Genomic DNA, 21,165 nt, shown 5'->3' with positions numbered 1-21,165 from the left:
TATATCTCTGTGTGGGTTTGTTTGGTTTGTACTTTAAAGGAATATATAAGAGTTTAGGTATGATTTTTTGAACGCTATAGGAATATATAAGAGTGTAAGTTTGTTTGTTTGTACGCTATAGGAAAATATAAGAGTGTAGGTTTGTTTGTTTATACGCTATAGGAATATATCACAGTGTAGGTTTGTTTGTTTTTTACGCTATAGGAATATATAAGAGTGTAGGTTTGTTTGTTTTGTGCGCTATAGGAAAATATAAGAGTGTAGGTTTGTTTGTTTATACGCTATAGGAATATATCACAGTGTAGGTTTGTTTGTTTTTTACGCTATAGGAATATATAAGAGTGTAGGTTTGTTTGTTTTGTGCGCTATAGGAATATATAAGAGTGTAGGTTTGTTTTTATGTACATTATAGGAATATATCAGAGTGTAGGTTTGTTTGTTTTTACTCTATAGGAATATATCAGAGTGTAGGTGTGTTTGTTTTTATACGCTATAGGAATATATAAGTGTGTAGGTTTTTTAATTTGTGCGCTCTAAGAATATATCAGAGAGTAGGTTTGTTTGTTTGGAAACTATAGGAATATGACACAGTGTAGGTTTGTTTGGAAACTATAGGAATATGACACAGTGTAGATTTGTTTGTTCTGTTCTTTATAGGAACATATAAGATTTAGGTTTGTTTCTTTTGCACGCTATAGGATTATATAAGAGTGTAGGTTTGTTTGTTTGTTTTGAACACTATAGAAATATATATCAGTTTAGATTTGTTTGTTTTATACGCTATAGGTATATATCACAGTGTAGGTGTGTTTGTTTTGCAGGCTATAGGAATATATAAGAGTGAAAATTTGTTTTTTTTGTACACTATAGGAATATATAAGCTATAGGAATATATCAGAGTGTTGGTTTGTTTGTTTTGTACACTATAGTAATATATAAAAGTTTAGGTTTGTTTGTTTGTACGCTATAGAAATATATAAGAGTGTAGGTTTGTTCTTTTTACGCTATAGGAATATATCACAGGGTAGGTTTGTTTGTTTTGTACTCTATAGGAATATATAAGAGTTAGATTTCTTTGTTTGTACGCTATAGTAATATATCACAGTATATGTTTGTTTGTTTTGTACACCATAGGAATATATCACATTGTAGGTTTATTTGTTTTCTACGCTATAGTAATATATCACTGTGTAGGTTTGTTTGTTTTGAACTCTATAAGAATATATAAGAGTTTAGGATTGTTTGTTTGCACGTTATAGGAATATATAAGAGTGTAGGTGTGTTTGTTTTTATACGCTATAGATATATATATGTGTAGGTTTGTTTGTTTTGTACGCTATATGAAAATATGAGAGTGTAGGTTTGTTTGATTTGTACGCTGTAGGAATATATCACAGTGTAGGTTTGTTTTTTTGTACGCTATAGTAATATACCACAGGTTGGTTTGTTTGTTTTGTACTCTATAGGAATATATAAGAGTTTAGGATTGTTTGTTTGCACGTTATAGGAATATATAAGAGTGTAGGTTTGTTTGTTTGCACGCTATAGGAATATATAAGAGTGTAGGTGTGTTTGTTTTTATACGCTATAGAAATATATGTGTGTAGGTTTGTTTGTTTTGTACGCTATATGAAAATATGAGAGTGTAGATTTGTTTGATTTGTACGCTGTAGGAATATATCACAGTGTAGGTTTGTTTTTTTCGTACGCTATAGTAATATACCACAGGTAGGTTTGTTTGTTTTGTACTCTATAGGAATATATAAGAGTTTAGGATTGTTTGTTTGCACGTTATAGGAATATATAAGAGTGTAGGTTTGTTTGTTTGTACGCTATAGGTATATATAAGTGTAGGTTTGTTTGTTTTGCACGCTATAGGAAAATATAAGAGTGTAGGTTTGTTCTTTCTACGCTATAGGATTATATAAGAGTGTAGGTTTGTTTGTTTGTTTTGAACACTATAGGAATATATCACAGTTTAGATTTGTTTGTTTTGTACGCTATAGGAATATATCAGAGTGTATGTTTGTTTGTTTTGCACGCCATAAGAATGTGTCACAGTGTAGGTGTGTTTTGCACGCTATAGTTATATATCACTGTGTGGGTTTGTTTGTTTTGTACTTTAAATGAATATATAAGAGTATAGGTTTGATTGTTTGCACGATGTAGGAAAATATAAGAGTGTAGGTTTGTTTGTTTATACGCTGTAGGAAAATATAAGAGTGTAGGTTTGTTTGTATATACGCTATAAGAATATATCACAGTGTAGGTTTGTTTCTTTTGTACGCCATAGGAATATATCACAGTGTAGGTTTGTTTTGCACGCTATAGTTATATATCACTGTGTGGGTTTGTTTGTTTTTACTTTAAAGGAATATATAAGAGTATAGGTTTGATTGTTTGCACGCTGTAGGAAAATATAAGAGTGTAGGTTTGTTTGTTTATACGCTATAGGAATATATCACAGTGTAGGTTTGTTTGTTTTGTACGCCATAGGAATATATCACAGTGTAGGTTTGTTTTGCACGCTATAGTTAGATATCACTGTGTGGGTTTGTTTGTTTTGTACTTTAAAGGAATATATAAGAGTATAGGTTTGATTGTTTGCACGCTGTAGGAAAATATAAGAGTGTAGGTTTGTTTGTTTATACGCTATAGGAATATATCACAGTGTAGGTTTGTTTGTTTTGTACGCCATAGGAATATATCACACTGTAGGTTTGTTTCACGCTGTAGGAAAATATAAGTGTGTAGGTTTGTTTGTTTTGTACACTATAGGAATATATCACAGTGCAGGTTTGTTTGATTTGTACGCTATAGGAATATATCAGAGTGTTGGTTTCTTTTTTTGTACGCTATAGGAGTATATAAGAGTGTAGGTTTGTTTTGTTTTGTACGCTATAGGAATATACGAGAGTATTGGTTTTATAGTTTTGTATGCTATTGGAATATATCACAGTGTAGATTTGTTTTTTTGTACTCTATGGGAATATTTCACAGTGTAGATTTGTTTATTTTGTACGCTATAGGAATATAACAAAGTGTAGGTTTGTTTGTTTCCTACGCTTTAAGAATATATCACTGTGTAAGATTTTTGTTTTGCACACTATAGGAACATATCAGAGTGTAGGTTTATTTGTTTTGAACGCAATAGGAATATGTCACAGTGTAGATTTGTTTGTTTTCTACGCTATAGGAATATATCACTGTGTTGCTTTGATCGTTTTGTACGCTATAGGAATATATGACAATCTAGGTTTGTTTGTTTTGTTCGCTATAGGAATATGTAAGAGTGTAGGTTTGTTTGTTTTGTACGCTATGGGAATATATAAGAGTGTAGGTTTGTTTTTTGTACACTATAGGAATATATCACAGTGTAGGTTTTTTGTTTTGTACGCTATAGGAATATATCACTGTGTAGGTTTTTTGTTTTGTACACTATATAAATATATCAGAGTGAAGGTCTGTTTGGTTTGTACACTCTAGGAATATATCACAGTGTAGGTTTGTTTCATAGTGATGGCTTCGTCAGAAAAGCAAGATTATTAAACAAGAGATAGTGTATTTTAGACGAAACGAAATAGCAAAACGTCAAGAATACGAAACGTTTTTCAAGGTGATGGTGTTAGTAGTAGTATGTTTGGTTTGTTTTAAACACAATGAGCTGTCGTTTGCTTCTCTACCAGCAAGAGTCGAACCCCAGATTTCAGCACTTTATGTCCATAAACTTACTGTTAACTCATGTTGGGTTTGTTGTTCATACCAGATGTTATTTGTTGAATTTCCACTTAAAGCGGCTTTCGAGTTTTCAGAGCTAGCTCTTTTGAGTGATACAATAATGAGAAGGCCGGAATTGAACAACACGCGCCGTCATCTCCTAGGCTACTCTTTTCCTGTACATAGTAGAATCGATCGTCACATTGTAACATCCCCATTGCTGAGAAGGTAAGCATGATAGGCGACGTTTTTCGAACGTGCGACTCACAGGTTACAACAGTTCTATCCTCTCCTCCCCCACAGGCTATAGGGCTTAGTTAAATCCCTGCTGTGCCTTCACGTAAGGCGATGCTTTTGACCTCCGACTGCAATGACATGAAGAGATGCATGTCCATCACATCTTAATCCTCAACTACAAGCTGGACCGTAGAACCAACCCAAAAACTACGGCAACTATTTAGTTTAGCTGAGATGGCGCTAGAAGCGTTCTGCCTCAATTTGGGGTGTTTAAGATCAGAATAAGTTTGTCATGGAACATTGGATTTGTTTCATTGCGATGAATTTGGATGTTCTTTCCTTTACAGCCTCGTATTCAAAAATGTGAGGCCGAAGCAGAGAGGTGACGAAAGGAAGCGGTCTCTCAAAGAAGAGAGTTGGTGTTCAGAAAGCTTACCGACAAGTGTCGTAGTCGAGGACACAACAGCATGTCGCAGACTGGACTGAATTCGTGACTACGAGTCCAAAGCGCGGAGCCAGTCTGCTGTTTAATGTCTCACAAACAAACAACAAGAATATTATTTTGTAGGAGTTTAGATTTTTTAAAAATTTTCAATTTTAAGTAAAGTCTTTTTTATCATTATTCACTTTAGTCACATAGAAACCGAATTTACCGCCACTTTTGGAACGATAATCCGAGCTTCAGGCATTACAGACGCAATCTGCGAGTCCGTGGTTCGAATTCTAGTAACAAACACTCGTCTTTTCAATTGTGGGAGGGTTATAGCGTAATAATCAATTCCATTATTCGTTTGTAAAGAGTAGCCGAAGAGTTAACGGAAAGTGTTTTTTCACTAGCTGTCTTCTCTCTAGAATATCGCTTCAAAATTATGGACAGCTCGCGTAAGTATTTTTCGATTAACTTTGTGCGAAATTCAAAAGAAACAAGAACGTGTTTAAATTGCTCTCTGATCTACCTGGTGGTAAATTAAAGAAACGAAAAGAAAACAAGCAGTAATTGTTTGGTGAGTGTGTGTTTTCTTATCACAAAGCCACACCGAGCTATCTACTGAGTCCACCGAGGGGAATCGAACCCCTGATTTTAGAGTTGTAAATATAATGTGTAAAAACGACAATTTTAACGACGAAATTCGGCGAAGCTATTATAATTAATATTATAATATTATTACATTATAAAATTATTATAAAAATCAATATGATTTCATAAGTGTTTTTTATCATCTTAATTTGTCTATCGCCTTCAAAATCTGAATTCTGTAAAAATAGTAATTTAAATCCATCTTTTGTTTCATAATCCAACTCGACTGATGAGTTCTGGCATTAAGCGAAAAGCTTCTCAGTAAGAGATTTGATTCTGGTAACAACAACATGACCTGTTCAATATTTGTCGTGCGAGAAAGTTCGTGATACATTTCTCTCTTCCTATAAAGAAAACACTTACATCCCAAGTGAAAGGAGCCAGAAAGAGCATACTGTTGTCTTGAGATGGTCGCCGAACCAACATTATGTAAGGATTTTCATCTATTGCATAGGTAAAATTCACAACACTCAAACGTTCAGGTGTTTGATAAAACGACATCGCTGCAAATTCGATTTCCTACCAGGAAAATAAGAAAACAGAATATATAAATGATAATAAAAGTATTAATTTTTTAAAATATATGACAACACTTATGATGGGAATTAAGGTTAAAAAACACTTTTCTGAAATGTTAAAGTTAGGAATTCATATGAAGCACAAAGTGCCTAATGTCACTCTGTAGAAAAATCCACGTGAAGCTCGAGACGAAACGAGGATTGAAACTATCATTAAAAAAAACGTGATAAAGAACACCGCTAGGGTCTTTATCGTTTGACTTGTATTAATACTTTAAGTATATCGATTTTTGATGAATCTTTTAATTACTTTATATAATTGGATAGGTGGCGCTACCTTTACCACTTTTGGTTACAACGTGATATATTCCGCAACATAACAGTTGATTTAGTATTGTTGTTTTTTTTAATAGAATGGTTAGTTTTTTTCTTATATTTATCTTTAAGAACTAAAACTCAAGTTCAAGATAATTCGATTTACTAAAACTCAAGTTTAAAAGCCCCACGATAAAATTCTCCATTCGCTATAAGCTCGTAAGCCTTGATGACGAGAAACTCACTTGAAATAAAAATGTATCTCAGAATGGCTAGCATGGCTATTAACACTTTTATTGATAAGGAGAGAACATCGTTTCGACCTTCCTAGGTCATCTTAACATGAAAATGACCTAGGAAGGTCGAAACGTTGTTCTTCCTTTTGGCCAGGCATGGCCAGGTGGATTAAAGCGTTCGGCTCGTAATTTGAGGGTCGCGGATTCAAATCCCCGTTGCACCAAATATGCTCGCCCTTTCAACCGCGGAGGCTTTATATTGTGACGATCAAACCCACTATTCGTTGGTAAAAGAGTAGCCTAATAGTTGGCGGTGGGTGGTGATGACTAACTACCCGCCCTCCCTTCAGTCTTATACTGCTAAATTGGGAACGGTTAGCGCAGATAGCCCTTGTGTAGCTTTGCGCGAAATTCAAAACAAACCAAACAATCTCTCCTTATCAATAAAAGTGTTAATACCCATACCAGCCTTTCTGAGATACAAGCTCGAAAGCCGTTAGTGCATTCAGCTACTAGTTTACAATCAGTGCCCTCTGAAGTTTGTGCAGAGAAAGAACCGTTATACGGCTAGAAGTTTTATTTCTACTGTGACGAAATTAGTAAAAGTGCATTAATTAACTTTGAAGTAATTTAGTTAGAATTAATAACTAATTTCTACATATCGTTAACCGTATGTATATCATGGTAGAGAAGTTGTCTTTATTGGCTTTTTCCTACGTAACGTTTCGTTGAGATAATAAAGTTTCGTAAGCTGTAATGAGTTCGTCTTAAGATTTGGTAGTTTCAGGGATTTTAATAATGTTTTATATATTTAGAAAGATTTTGTTCCACTGTGATTTCTTGCAGGAGCGCGGTCCTAATAGAGGTTTCTTAATTTTTTTTCAATGAATTCAGCAACCAGGTCGTATCATCAACACACCCATTAGTGTCCTACCTAAGCTATCTTATAAGCCCACAATTATATAAAGATTAAAACGTATCAGTACAAAAGTATTATCACAGAATAACATATTTATTTTTATTACAAAATTGAAAAATAAAAAAAAACACTTCCTAAACGACTCAGTAAATATAATTCCACTTTATTTGGTTCAATTTTAAATTTTAATTTATTATTTAAATACTGCTTTTATTATATATTATTTTTAAAGTTTTTTATCCTATCAAAGTTTATATGATATAAATTTATTTTATTCACATGTTATTTTAAATGTAATTTATGTTTTGCGATATTTTTATATCAGGTCACTTTTAGAGAAACACCAATAATAAGGAAAAAAACAAACAAACAAGAAATATATTGTTGGGAAGTGGAAACAACTCCGCCTCACACACCTTCACTCTAAGAAGTTAAAATTCCATCTTAAATGAATTCAATGTGTAATTTTATCATTAGATATATAAATCTTACTTCTGCTGAGTCAGGATCGAAATTCGTGATAAATCACAAATTATTTCCTGGACGTTAAGCTCTGGGTATGTTATAATAGTGAGAGTTAATGTTTATTTTTGGGGGAGGCGGGGTTCTTTCCTCTGGTCAATAGTTTAAAATTAGAGGCTTTAGCGTTTAGTTGTTGTTTTTTAATTTTGCGTAAAACTACACGAAAGTTATCTGTGCTAGCCGTCCTTAATTTAGCAGTGTAAGACTAGAGGGAAGGCAACTAGTCATCACCACCCACCGCCAACTCTTGGGCTACTCTTTTACCAACGAATAATGGGATTTATCGTCACATTATAACGCCCCATCGGCTGAAAGGGGGAGCATGTTTGGTGTGACGAGGATTCGAACCCGCGACCCTCATATTACTAGTCGAGTGCCTTAATAATTCAGCTTTAATGGTTTTGCCATAAAATAGTAAAAAATATAAATACAGAATAAAACATACGAATCTTATTTTCCCTAATTTTTATCTTACGTGTCGTATCAGTTTCATTTTCTAGGTTCATTGCTTATTTTTCTTGTTGTATTTATGTAAAACTTACGTTTCGTAAGTTTAAGGTTTCATCTGTTTATTGTACTTGTTGAATGGAACTATTATTAAAATAGTCATGCAATAACAGAATGAGAGGAGGTATCAATAACCCGAGATACAAATACTGATAATTGTTAATTATTGCTTGTGTAGAACGGTGGATAACCCCCTATTTTACGATGTGATTGTAAAGTCCATTTACGCGAAAGGAAATACGTAAAGACAATTACTCTAAGATGACAAACATACTATCAATGTTTTTTTGAATTTCGCGCAAAGCTACTCGAGGGCTATCTGTGAATATTCTCAGCCCATCTGGGATATTAAGACATAGTAAAGGTCTAGGTGCTATTTATATCACCAGTTGTATGGACAACATTCTTTACGGTCAGAATTAGGCCTTTTCAGGGGCGTAATGTGTAAGGCACTACCTTACATATTGTTTACACACTACACATAATGGATTCTTAAATAGGTAACTTACATTTTCTAACAACATTCCAATAAGGCCTGTCCATCTTCCATTCCTTCCTTGTATTCCATGTTCGTCAATGACTGGTGGTTTCCACTCATATCTAGAGAAAAAGAAAAAAAACACACATACACACACCCAACAACAACACATAGAACTGAATGGTCTAAACAGTTCTTATATAGCCAAATAAATAACATCTTATTAATGTCCACCGACAGCTCCCTCAATCGCCTCTTCTGTTTCTCATTTTATTACGCGGAACAACCTTTTACTTTGTTTTTAAAGTTTTGGGCCTAATTTTAAAACGCACTTTGGTTGGAATATTTTCATACCATGTGTTTCATTACAGAAACTGCCAATCACTTTCCTTTTTTGCACATTATTTAACAAGCTTTTCAACATGATTAATATTTTTCACTATGATATAGGCCCAGCTTACTTCTGTTTGGTTAACCTGTGTCAGGGTTACGCTGGTCAAAGAGTAGATTAAAATGGGTCTTCCTTGAACTTAGACTTCGAAATTAATTTTTGGAATATTGAATTTATTTACTAAGCCTCTTTTAATTTTAAATTACCACTAGAGGGCAATACTGTTCTTATTTGCAAGAGAAAAGATATGTGATCTTTTTGGGGGGGATATTATTTCTGTTAATTATCTCTAATCTAACTATAATATTTATAAACAATTGTTCGTAATTCTAAAAGAGAAATACTTAAATAAATGGAATGAGTCTTCTCTGGAGCTCGAGAAATTTCAACAATTCGAAACTTCTCTCTTAAGAAAAAGATGTTTTTGAATTTCGGGCAAAGCTACACGAGGACTATCTATGCTATCTGTCCTTAATTTAGCAGTGTAAGACTAGAGAGTAGGCAGCTAGTCATCACCACCCACCGCCAACTCTTGAGCTACTCTTTTACCAACGAATAGTGGGATTGACCGTCACATATAATGCCCCACGGCTGAAAGAGCGAGCACGTTTGGTGTAACCGGGATTCGAACCGGCGACCCTCAGATTACGAGTCGAACGCCTTAACCCACTTGGCCATGCCGGGGCCCTGACTCACTGAAGCCCTGTGTTCAGTGTTTACTTCACGAGACCTAATGAGTAAGATCGAGGGTCAATAGTAAGTTGAAAATGTCAAAGCCATAATGAAGATCAAAGTTTTGATAAAGTCTTCGATTAGAAGGTTTCATAATCTTAATGTTCTTGTTGGATGTAAAGTTGTTGGTAAAATTTTGTATGATATATATATATATATATGTTTCTACGAGGGCTGTTCAAAAAATACGCGGACTGTTTGAATTGCGCGGCTCCAGTTGGTTCCAGGGGAATCCGCCTGGTGTCGCTAGGTTTGCACAGATCAGCTGATTACGACGCCATTTCCCGATTGCAGATATCTTCATTTGTGTATTAGCTACGCGGTTTTAAGTGAAGTGCGATTTTTTCGTTTGGCGGATTTCAGAATGAATGACCTGAAGGAGCAACGACTCACTGTGAAAATTTGTGTTAAACTTGGAAACTCTGCGACTGAAACTTTTGCTATGCTTAACACGGCTTACGGTGATGTTGCTATGAAGCGTACGGCATGTTTCGACAGTCCATTGAAGATGATGAGCGTCCTGGTCGTCCTTCCACGTCAACTGACGACCCACATGTCGACAAAATCAACACCCTGGTGCGAGCAAATCGACGTCTGACTGTCAGGGAGCTTGCTGAAGAGTGTGGGATATTAGTTGGATCTTGTTACGAGGTTTTGACCGAAAAATTGAAGATGCACCGCATTGCTGCGAAATTTGCGCCTCAGAACTCGTGAGTTGTTGGCCAAACACTCGATCACTGTTCTTTCCCACCCCCCTACTCACCTGACCTTGCTCCTTTAGATATTTTCTTGTTCCCCAAACTCAAAAGACCCTTGAAAGGAAGAAGATTTGAGACCATTCCCGAGATTAAGGCAAATGCGACGAAGGAGCTGGAAGATATTACAAAAGAAGCGTACCAGGACTGTTTCAACAAGTGGAAACACCGTTGGGATAAGTGTGTGCGTTGGGGAGGAGAGTACTTTGAAGGGGTCCCAGACCTGTAACTTCTAAATAAAGTACATTTTGTTTTATGACGTCAGTCCGTGTATTTTTTGAACAGCCCTCGTATATAATATTTTCATTCCAATGTTTTAATCTTGTTTATTAAAGCCTAGCTTTATTTGTCTTTAAGCTCCTGATGACCTACTTAGAGCCCAATCTCTTTCTGTCAATTGATTGTAACACATTAACTCAAAATGCTTCCACCGCAATGGAACAGAATGATATAAAAATTAGTCATTGGTTCCGAGGAAATTCAAATTGCCATGGAAGAAATCTTTATAAAAACCACATAAAATTTGGTGTTAGACACTCAGTAAAAAAAAAACAAAAATCAACGTACGTAAAAAGACAAGGGAACCTTCAAGGGCCGCGCCTGTAATTGGATCTCACATCGTTCGAGCGATTGAGATATGCGCTAAAAGTTTGTATTTTAAAAAACACACACACACACATAAGAGAACAAAGCTATTTCTATGCGTCGCTCTGCCGCGACTAATAATAACAGGATCCAATAGGTGAATTGGGCCAAATAATCGTTTTATCTGTTAATAATAACCATGCCCCCTACATTTCTTAGTTCTGTAAACGTTAGTATAGCAAGATATAGAGGTGAGGAAAATATAGCAGTTTTGGATAATATTCATTTAGTACTTACGTGAAATTCATAGTCTTTGATAACTCTCGTATTAAGTCCACAGCAATTCCTTTCGCTTCGTATTTCCCTGTTTTTGAATTATAGGTCACATTCGCCATTGGCGGCCTCTGGCGGTAAGAAAAAAACGTGACAATTTTCGAAATCGGTAAAATTCTATTTGTTTTTATGAAAACGTATTTAATAGATAGAATTTCTAGTTAATTAGTGCATTTTTATTTTGTTTTTTAATTTTAAAGCTTATAGACAAAGTTATTCAAACAACTATCTGCACATATCCACCCCTAATTTTGGATTAAAGATGAAATGTAGTTAATTGAGCCACTGCCGTATCTTTAATAAGCTTCTCTTGTATAATTTACACAGCCCTCTCATGTTTAACCGAATGTTAAGGTTTGACCGTGATTCTTGTAGTAAATGCACTGTTTCAAAATGCAGAGCCCCCCGTTAGTACAGCGGTATGTTTCCGGATTTACAACGCTAAAATCAGGGGTTCGATTCCCCTCGGTGGGCTGAGCAGATAGCCTTTGTGGCTTTGCTAAAAGAAAAACACACAAAACACACACACTCAAAATGCAGAACGTATTTGTTAACTTTGTTTCTCTGTGTCTTTCAAGAAAAGACTGCCAAGTCTTTTGATCAGGACGTTTTTTCTTCAATGGGTTTTCCGTCTTAGAACGTGTAGTATATTTTAATTTTTATTTTTCAATAGAGAACGATGTAGTTCTTTAATAATTTCTATTTTTCCCTCTAGGGAAAGTTTGTTTTCGTGCAAAGCTACACGAGAGCCATCTCCGCTAGCCGTCCCTAAGTTAGTAGTGTAAGACTAGAAGGAAGACACCTAGTCATCATCACCCACCGCCAAAACTTGGGCTACCCTTTTGCCAAATAATAGTGGGATTGATCATCACATATAACGCGCCCACGGTTCAAAGAGCTAGCATGTTTGGTGTGACAGGAATACGAATCCGCGACACTCGGATTACGCGTCGAGCGTCCTAACCACCTGGCCACACTAGGGCCTTCCGAGGAATGATCCGAATAAGTCAGTAATTTGCATATACAAGTGATAAGTGTTTTAGTTATTATTTTTGTAAGGTTAGAAAGCGAAAGCTCAAAAACTGTTTTTTCTTTAAGTCGTCCAGAGAAAGAACTGAAGAGAACACAAAATTAGAATTAGGCTTAGTGTTTCAAAACTGCAAAGAAACTACTAACAACAAAATGTAAGGACCATATATTATGTTTAACACTGCATAGAAACCACAAACAGCTAAATGTAAGGACCGTATATTATGCTTTAAAACTCTATAGAAACTACTAACAACTAAATGTAATTACCGTATATTATGTTTTAAAACTGTATAGAAACTACAAGCAGCTAAGTGTAAGAACCGCATATAATGTTTCAAACCTGTATAGAAACTACTAACAGCTAAATGTAAGGACCGCATATCATGTTTTAAAACTGTATACAAACGACTAACAACTAAATGTAAGGACTGTATATCATATTCTGAAACTCTATAGAAACTACTAGCAGCTAAATGTAAGGACCGCATATCATGTTATAGAAACTACTACTAGCTGAACGTAAGGACCACATATTATGTTTGAAAATATAGAAATGAACAGCAGCTAAATGTAAGGACCGTATATTATGCTTTAAATTCTATAGAAACTACTAACAACTAAATGTTATTGTCGTATATTATGTTTTAAAACTGTATAGAAACTACAAGCAGCTAATTATAAGGACCGCATATTATATTTTAACGCTGCATAGAAACTACTAACAACTAAATGTAATTACCGTATGTTATGTTTTAAAACTCTATAAAACTAGAAGCAGCTAATTGTAAGGACTGCATATCATGTTTTAAAACTCTATGGAAACTACTAACAACTAAATGTAAGGACCGTATATCATGTTTGAAATCTATATAGAGAATACTAACAGCTAAATGTAAGGACCGCATATCAAGTTTTAAAACTGTTTTGAAACTACTAATAGCTAAATTTAAGGACCGTATGTCGTGTTTTAAAACTGTGTAGAAACTACTGTCAGCTAAACGTAAGAACTGTATCATGTTTCAGAACTACTGTCAGCTAAACGTAAGGACTGTAAATCATGTTTTAGAACTTCTAACAACTAAAAGTAAGGACGGTGAATAATAATTATGTCTTATACAACAGATTTAAAAGTTTCGTATGTTAGAAGTTATCATATGTTTTAGGCTAATCGAACTGTAATGGTAAGGTTATAAATATATTTTTCATCGTGTTTGTTACGCTGGCACGTGCTTGTTTGTTGACTATTAGGAAGACAAATCCGTTTATGAGGCCTCACATAATAATTTATTTTGCCTCATTTTGAATATCTTCTACCTGTAATATTGTTATGATAAATAACTAATGTCTTGAAATATATTTATTTGTTTACAGGAAGGCCACATTGGACGAGCTGCTTCGTCAACTGAGGGAAATCTAACCCCGGATTTTAGCGCTATTTTACTAACTGTTGTTTCATCGAGAGAAACCTGTAAAAACAAGAAAGTTAAAATTACCGGTTGATATTGTGACCGTTTACTATTGGTGCGAAATTGAGTGAAATCATTTAGCGGTATTTTTGTGTGTTTTTTTTTATTTCGCGCAAAGCTACACGAAAACTATCTGCGCTAGTCGTCCCTAATTTTGCAGTGTAAGACTAGAGGGAAAGCAGCTAGCCATCACCACTCCCCGCCAACGCTTGGGCTACTCCTTTACCAACGAATAGCGCGATTGACCGTCACATTATAATGCTCCCACGGCTGAAAGGCGAGCATATTTGGTACGACCGGGGTTTGAACCCGTGACCCTCGGATTACAGACGAACGCCTTAACCCACCTTTCCATGCCGAGCCTTAGCAGTAATTAGCGAGGTTAATTATAATATTGATGGGTTTTGTGTCCCATAACGCTAGAAGAAATTTGATGCATTAATTGCTTATAAAAGTGTGTTTAAAATGTCGGCTTTTAAGTAACGTTCTCGGGAAAGCGTTTCAAAAGTAAATAGTACCAACATTAAGAATAAGAAATATTTTTATCTCTTCTGTTTGAAGTTCATATTTCATACTGTGTTGTAGTATACATAGTGCATTATGATTCATGGCTTGCGCACATAGTACTTACGTTACAGTAGTTCAAACCGAAGCGTTATGCGTCCCTGATGTGATGTCATTGTAATATCTATTGATTGACTAACCGACAACACGCAAGTGTATAATAGTGCAAATGCTTAAAACAGGTGACCCCTTTCGGGCGAATTTTGGGCCCATTTCGAGGAAATTATGTTTAAAAAACAACTTACTGACATGATTCCGATTTTGATTGGCTTTCCTCTGAAATCTCCAGAAAGAACAGGGAACAAGTAAGTGGTCATTTTAAGACCACTGTAAGGTGTCCATTCCCCTGTCTGTTCAAACACGCTGGGAGAAGCGTCTTCGGTGGTGAATGGACTAACCAGTGCAGTGCTCCTAACGATGTACTTGATACAAGCTCCACAGGTTTTCTGCTCCTTTAAACTCTCCTGGAAATATATGGTTCTCTTAAAATATATGTTTATCTTTAAACTCTCCTGGAAAAATATAGTTCTCGTAAAATATACGCTTATCTTTAAACTCTCCTGGGAAAATATAGTTCTCATAAAATATATGTTTATCTTTAAACTCTTCTGGAAAAATATAGTTCTCGTAAAATATATGTTTATCTTTAAACTCTCCTGCGAAAATATAGTTCTCGTAAAATATATGTTTATCTTTAAACTCTCCTGGGAAAATACAGTTTTCGTAGAATATATGTTTATATGTTCGTCTGTACATCTCTCTGTCTATTTATCCGTTCATTCATCCATATATGTATTTATCTAACTCTACCAACCTGGTTGAAGTTCTGTATCTAAGTAAGTCTCGGATCAGATTATAATCCTTATATAATTGGAAACTTGTTTGATATAGGAACTTTGAACTTGGGGTGTTGCTGGGCAGAGCGTGGAATTCTGGTCAGCGTGCCGAACTATGAATGTGAAGCTTCAGGATTTCCTTCATTTTGCCACAAAATCACGCTTTGCACTTTGGGTCCACGGGTGCGTGATGAGAGTGACGGTCAAATCCTACTATTCGACTAGCCTAGTAACAGTGGGATTATCAACTTTCTGTCTTCCCTCTGGTCTCTAATGATTCAAATTAGAGATTGTCTATCAATTTACAACAGGAACAGGTAGCACAAATTAAACTTGTTTCAATTCATGTAAATGTGTAAAACAAACAAACAGAGCACTTCTACGATGGGTCAACCATTGCCTACAGTGACTTTAAGACCATCGAGTTTACTCATGGGAAAGATGCTGTGAAACTATAACAACCAATGGTCTTGATCAAACAAACTCAAGGAACCCCGTTAATCCTTAAATTATAGGTCTCGTATCCTGCCTGCTTGTCCTCTGAATTATATGACTTGTACCATATGTAGCATTGTTGAAATAGAGATTACGGACTCCCTTATGTTTAAGTCAATAAATAATAAAATACTCATAAGAAAGTCAATGTATATTGGAGGACATTTCATGGAGCTTAGGAGACTGTTCTACTTTTTGTTAGGAGTGCAAATCAGAGTCCACTTCGTCATTTGTTTCATCTGTGACCTCCAGTGGTTCAGTTGTAAGTTTGAGGGTTTATAAAAGAACGAATCACAGTTTTTGACATTTCACAAATGACCTGTTGTCCAGTTTTGTGGGTTATGATGAACCAGCCTATAGTTATGTAGGTTTTATATTCCAATGTTATTGTCACATCATACAGACAGTCATGAAATATTCCCATCATCAGTTGTGATTCAAAATGATTGGTGTGATTGTTTGTTGTTGTTGTTTTTTACTTTTCGTCCCGAAAAATAATGATCAAACTAATGTTCATGTAGATCACCAGTAGGTGAAGTTACTTGTAATATAACGTTAAAGTGCTCTTCAAAGTTCACCAGTTTCCCTGAAAATAAGCACTGACTGGTAGCTTCAACACGTAGGTTAAACATCCAAGTCAGAGACCTCTGTGAAGTTCAAGGTATAACCATCTTTAATTTAGAACTGTTGACCATCGGGAGAGGGGGGATAGTAATCGGTCATAGGTATCAGCTATATAATATATAGTTATTTTTAACCGAATGGTGGCATTAGTAGTCATAGTCATAACTGAAAGTACAGAACATGTTCAGCGATTCATCTCGGTTCCAATAATGGATGTTCGTATCTGTAACCCGATACGCTAACCACATTATGCACGATATACATGTTGGAGTCCCGTCGAATAAAGGAAAGTAGACAAACCTGCATTTCAGAAATAATTCTTCTTTTCATCTTGACACGTTCGGTTGTATCGTCGCTGAAGAAACGTTTTGATAAATTCTTCTGACTTATTAAACGCTGAACCACTGCTATGTAAGTTTCCAGTGCTAAATCAAGAGGGCAGTTTCTTTTTTCCTATAGAAAAAAAAAAAGAAATTGTATCACGTTGTGTAATGAAAACAATGAATGTTACAAACATGTTGTGTTTTTGTCTCAATATATAAATGTGTTTCCGGTTGCGTATTTGCAAGTAGTCTATTTAGATCTATTTAAAATCAGACCGTCTGGATGAACAGTCACAACTGACCATTAAATCTGAAACAACAAAAATTATACCAATAACGATTATAAAATTTATTTGTCACCTGGAAAACGGACATTTAAAAAGAAGAAAAAATGACAAAAACAAAGTTAGGATGTTAGATTAATAGTGTTTGGTTGTATAGTGCCAGGAAACTCACTGGACAGTCGGTGCTATTTTCTGGCGACTGTCGGTGTACAATAGCTATGTTTGCTTCTGCTGGAACGTCGATAGCAGATATCATATCTGTTGGAAGCTCTCCGTTAACGGCCACCACGACCCAGTTTTTCTGCACCGACAGAAGTTTCAATTTTTTAGCCTGAAACGAAAGAAACTGTCTTGATTTGGTTAAGTAATAAGAAACGTAACTGGACGTGTGAACATTTGATTTTCACTTCTCACGATGTAAGGGAACCTGCAAACAAAATACAAACAAGGGAACCTGCAAACAAAATACAAACGACTTTTATACTGCAACATGAGTCAACGCGTACTCTGTTGGGACAACGGTAGGTCTATGGATTTACAACACTAAAACCAGAGGTTCGATTCCCCTCGGTGGACACAGAATACTGAGTCTTCTCTCTGGTCTGGAACTGAATATTTTATTGATGGTTTAGGATGAGCGCATTAATTCTGCGTTAATGTACAGGTCTTCAGTTAACGTAAACTAACTATTCCCTTACACCTGTTTTTCCACGGAAGCTATGAGATAGACCGATATGGCTTTGCTATAAGAAAGAACACATGGTTCAATGTACTTCGTAGGTTTCTTTTCTTTGTATAGAAATTCCCTGTAAAATTATACCGACATATCTTTTCATGGCCCTTCCTAACTTTGAAGCGATAAACTAGAGTGAAGGAAGATAGATAAAACCACCCTTCATAAAGCGTCTGTCTTTGATTAATAATTGGTTCACTTGGTATGTGAACTTTTCAAAATGGCTGTTTTTTTTACTGAACTAGTTTACTTGATATCTGAACTTTTTAAACTGGGTCACGTGATATGTGAACTTATAAAATTCTTGTTTTAGCTTTTTCAACCGGTTTACTTTATGTACATATTTATAAATATATTATTTCAACTGGTTTATATTATATGGATATTTATATATATTATTTTAACTAGTTTATTTTATATACATATTTATATATAATATTTTAACTGGTTTATTTTATATACATATTTATATATATTGTTTTAACAGGTTTATTTTATATGGATATTTATGTATCTTATTTTAACTGGTTTATTTTACCTATATATTTACACATATATTTGAACTGGTTTATTCTATATAAATATTTACATGTATTATTTTAACTAGTTTATTTTATTTACATATTTATATATATTATTTCTACCATTCTAGCTGTAACTGTCAAAGAAAAGTTTATTCGTAAAGCTCGTTCACAAACGCACATATTGTGACCAATTTAGCAATACAACAAGAAGATAGTCATGCTCAAATTCGTCCATCAACTTTAACTCTTCTAGCCTCGAAGCTTGTACTATGAGGTTATTGCGTAGATATAAGAGTAGCTTTGGCTCAATAGTAAGTTTAAAGGATTATAACGCCAAGATTAGGGACTCAACTTCCATAGCAGACACAGCGCATATAAACTCCATCCACAGCTTTGCTTTAAAGCTAAATTTAATACGCGTAATGTTTGTTCCCAAGGAGTTTAAAGGATTGTAATTTTGTTTGTTTTCAGTTTCACGCAAAGCTACACGACGGCTGTCTGCGCCAGCCGTCCTTAATTTAGCAGTGTAAAACTAGAGAGAAGGCAGCTAGTCACCACTACCACCCCTGCCAACTCTTGGGCTACTCTTTTACCAATGAATAGTGGGATTGACTGTCACATACTATCACCCCCACGGCTGAAAAGGCGAGCATGTTTGGTGTGACGAAAAGTCGAGTGCCTTAACCATCTGGTCATGCCGGGCCTAAAGGCCTATAATACCAAGATCCAGAGTTTCGATCTCCGCAGTGAACACAGCGCAGTCGCGTTCAATATGCGCAGTTTTGCTCTAAAATAATCTTAGCACGTATAATTTTTTTGTTCAACTGTTAATCAAGGAAACATAACTGTGCTCAGTAACCTTACACAAGCCGAAAGCAAAAGCGCAACGTTTTATTTCCTATAAGTCTGTCTGGACGTTTCGCTTAAAACAGTTGAACACACATTTTTTTTTTAAATTTATCGAACCCAAAATATAATAAAGGAAAACAAGTACTTACAGTGTAAAAAGTACAGTTTATTGTTGTTTCGGATCCTATAACTAAGAAGTAACGAGGTTGATCTTTGTTTACGAAAGGTTTTAAAACGTCATGTATTTTGGTAGTGGAGTTAGGGCAAAACATATCTTCACAGACGTAGTAACTGGTGACTGAAGCTGGGCGAACGTTGTAGCCAGGTGCCATTATTCCTCGTACCAAGACCTCCACAGAATGCATGTCTAGAAGTGAAGGAAATGATTTCATATTCTTCTATAAAACAACTTTTTGACCTGTTAGTTTTCCAGCATTTATCCGGTTTTAAAATAACCTTATTTACTTTACTATAATACAATAATACTCCGAGCTCAGCGTCAAAGGAGTAATACTGTTTACTACAATAGTTTAAGAATTAACAATGATAAAATCCGGGGTTCGATTCTCCGCGATAGACAAAGCATAATTCACAGTTATTAGAACTATCTTCGACTCCTTCTCTTAATAGAAACTGAAAATGTATATATTTTTTTCTTAAGTTTCCCCCAGTGACTTAAAGGCAAGTCTGAATGCTTTAATGCAAAAATTCGGGTTTCGATACCCATGATAGGTACGGCAAAAATAGTTCATTGTGTAGCTTTGTGCTTAACAACAAACAAAACAAACTAAAATCAGCTATGTACTTTCGAACATATGTACGCATTAATGTGATTACATACTGTCCCGTTAATGATAAAATCCATTCATTTCCTTTTCGTGATAACAATTTGAAATATCTATTTGAATTGATGTTTTATGCCAATTCTTATAAACATCGAAAAGAAGTGTAGTAATAGAGCTTTAAAATAACCACAATCAGAAACAACAAACATGAATACATGAATAACATGAAATGGCGGCCACATATTTGTTACACCTCAGTCAATGCAAAGCCTTTTCTGAAGATATAACGAAAACTTCGAATTCACACAAAACCAACAACAAAGAACTGGACAAAGAGGCGTGAAGACTTACAGTAAACTATTCTGTTAGTGAATCTAAAATATATTATGGAAATTTCAGAATCGATTTTCCCTTTACGTCTTTGAAATCGTCGTGTAAACAAGTCGTTCAGAAAAAGTATAAGGTAAAAATAGAATCTTAGCCTTTTATGACAATTTCAGGTAATTTCTTACACAAGAAACTGGATGTAGAAATATCGTACAGATACATTTATCTTTTGTGTTTTATTACATAGACCCACTTCTCTATCAGAACCCGTAAAACGAGCTTTTATTTATTCCAAGGAGTGAAGTAAATACTTGTACATGCTAAGTTCAAGTTTGGGGTTTATCTGAAATCCCAAACAAACAAACTCTAGGAATGATCATTGATATAGGTAGTCTAAGAATTGTGGTATACTGCATAAGAATCGCAGTCTGGTTGTAAAGATGTCCCTTGTCTCGTTATTGAATTTTATCTTGTATACATATCTGAAAAGCCTCTCCTGCTCAAAAAGCAGTGAAACATCAGAACAGATAGTGTAGGTACAACTATATTTAAAAATACACACTACCATACTATTTCTATTAGAATTAAATTCGTTTTTCTTGTTGTTGTTGTTTTTTTTTGGTAGTATTAATACAAAGGAATTAATAGCTGGACATATTATGTCGCAAAATATTTAACAGTAAAATTATTTACATTTCAAATGAATGTTGTGTATTTGGAAATCATATGAGCAGAACTAAACCATCTTAGTACAACTGTATCTGGAAATGTACTGGATCGTACGTTTTCCTGTTAAGCACAAAGATATATAGTGGATTTATCTGTGTTGTTTGTTCACTGCAAAGATACAGCGGTAAGTCTACATGGGTAGTTTTGTTTGTAAAATCTGTACACACTACACAATTTGTTCGGGCTATACAAAAGTATTTTTCGAACAGGCTTTCAATATATCTACTGATTAACTGGAGGAATCAATGTGTTACTTAAATACCTCATTGCA

General features: G+C 35.0%; 1 protein-coding gene across 2 annotated transcripts in view; it reads right to left on the bottom strand.

Moving 5' to 3' along the window:
- The window catches only part of LOC143257370 (ionotropic receptor 93a-like), a 57,549-nt gene that overhangs the window by 12,543 nt on the left and 23,841 nt on the right, over positions 1-21,165 (bottom strand). For both annotated transcript variants that reach the window (XM_076515941.1, XM_076515943.1), the window contains exons 4-10: positions 19,203-19,420; positions 17,120-17,278; positions 16,641-16,793; positions 14,631-14,849; positions 11,288-11,394; positions 8,559-8,649; positions 5,396-5,551 (exon numbers count right to left, since the gene is read on the bottom strand). In XM_076515941.1, coding sequence (XP_076372056.1) covers positions 5,396-5,551; positions 8,559-8,649; positions 11,288-11,394; positions 14,631-14,849; positions 16,641-16,793; positions 17,120-17,278; positions 19,203-19,420 — 1,103 coding nt within the window. The remainder of the gene's footprint in view (positions 1-5,395; positions 5,552-8,558; positions 8,650-11,287; positions 11,395-14,630; positions 14,850-16,640; positions 16,794-17,119; positions 17,279-19,202; positions 19,421-21,165) is intronic.

Source organism: Tachypleus tridentatus, chromosome 7, assembly GCF_004210375.1.
Source record: "Tachypleus tridentatus isolate NWPU-2018 chromosome 7, ASM421037v1, whole genome shotgun sequence".
NCBI lineage: Eukaryota > Metazoa > Arthropoda > Merostomata > Xiphosura > Limulidae > Tachypleus > Tachypleus tridentatus.
The sequence above is the reverse complement of the archived record's forward strand: the minus strand, read 5'-3'. Positions and strand labels throughout refer to the sequence as shown.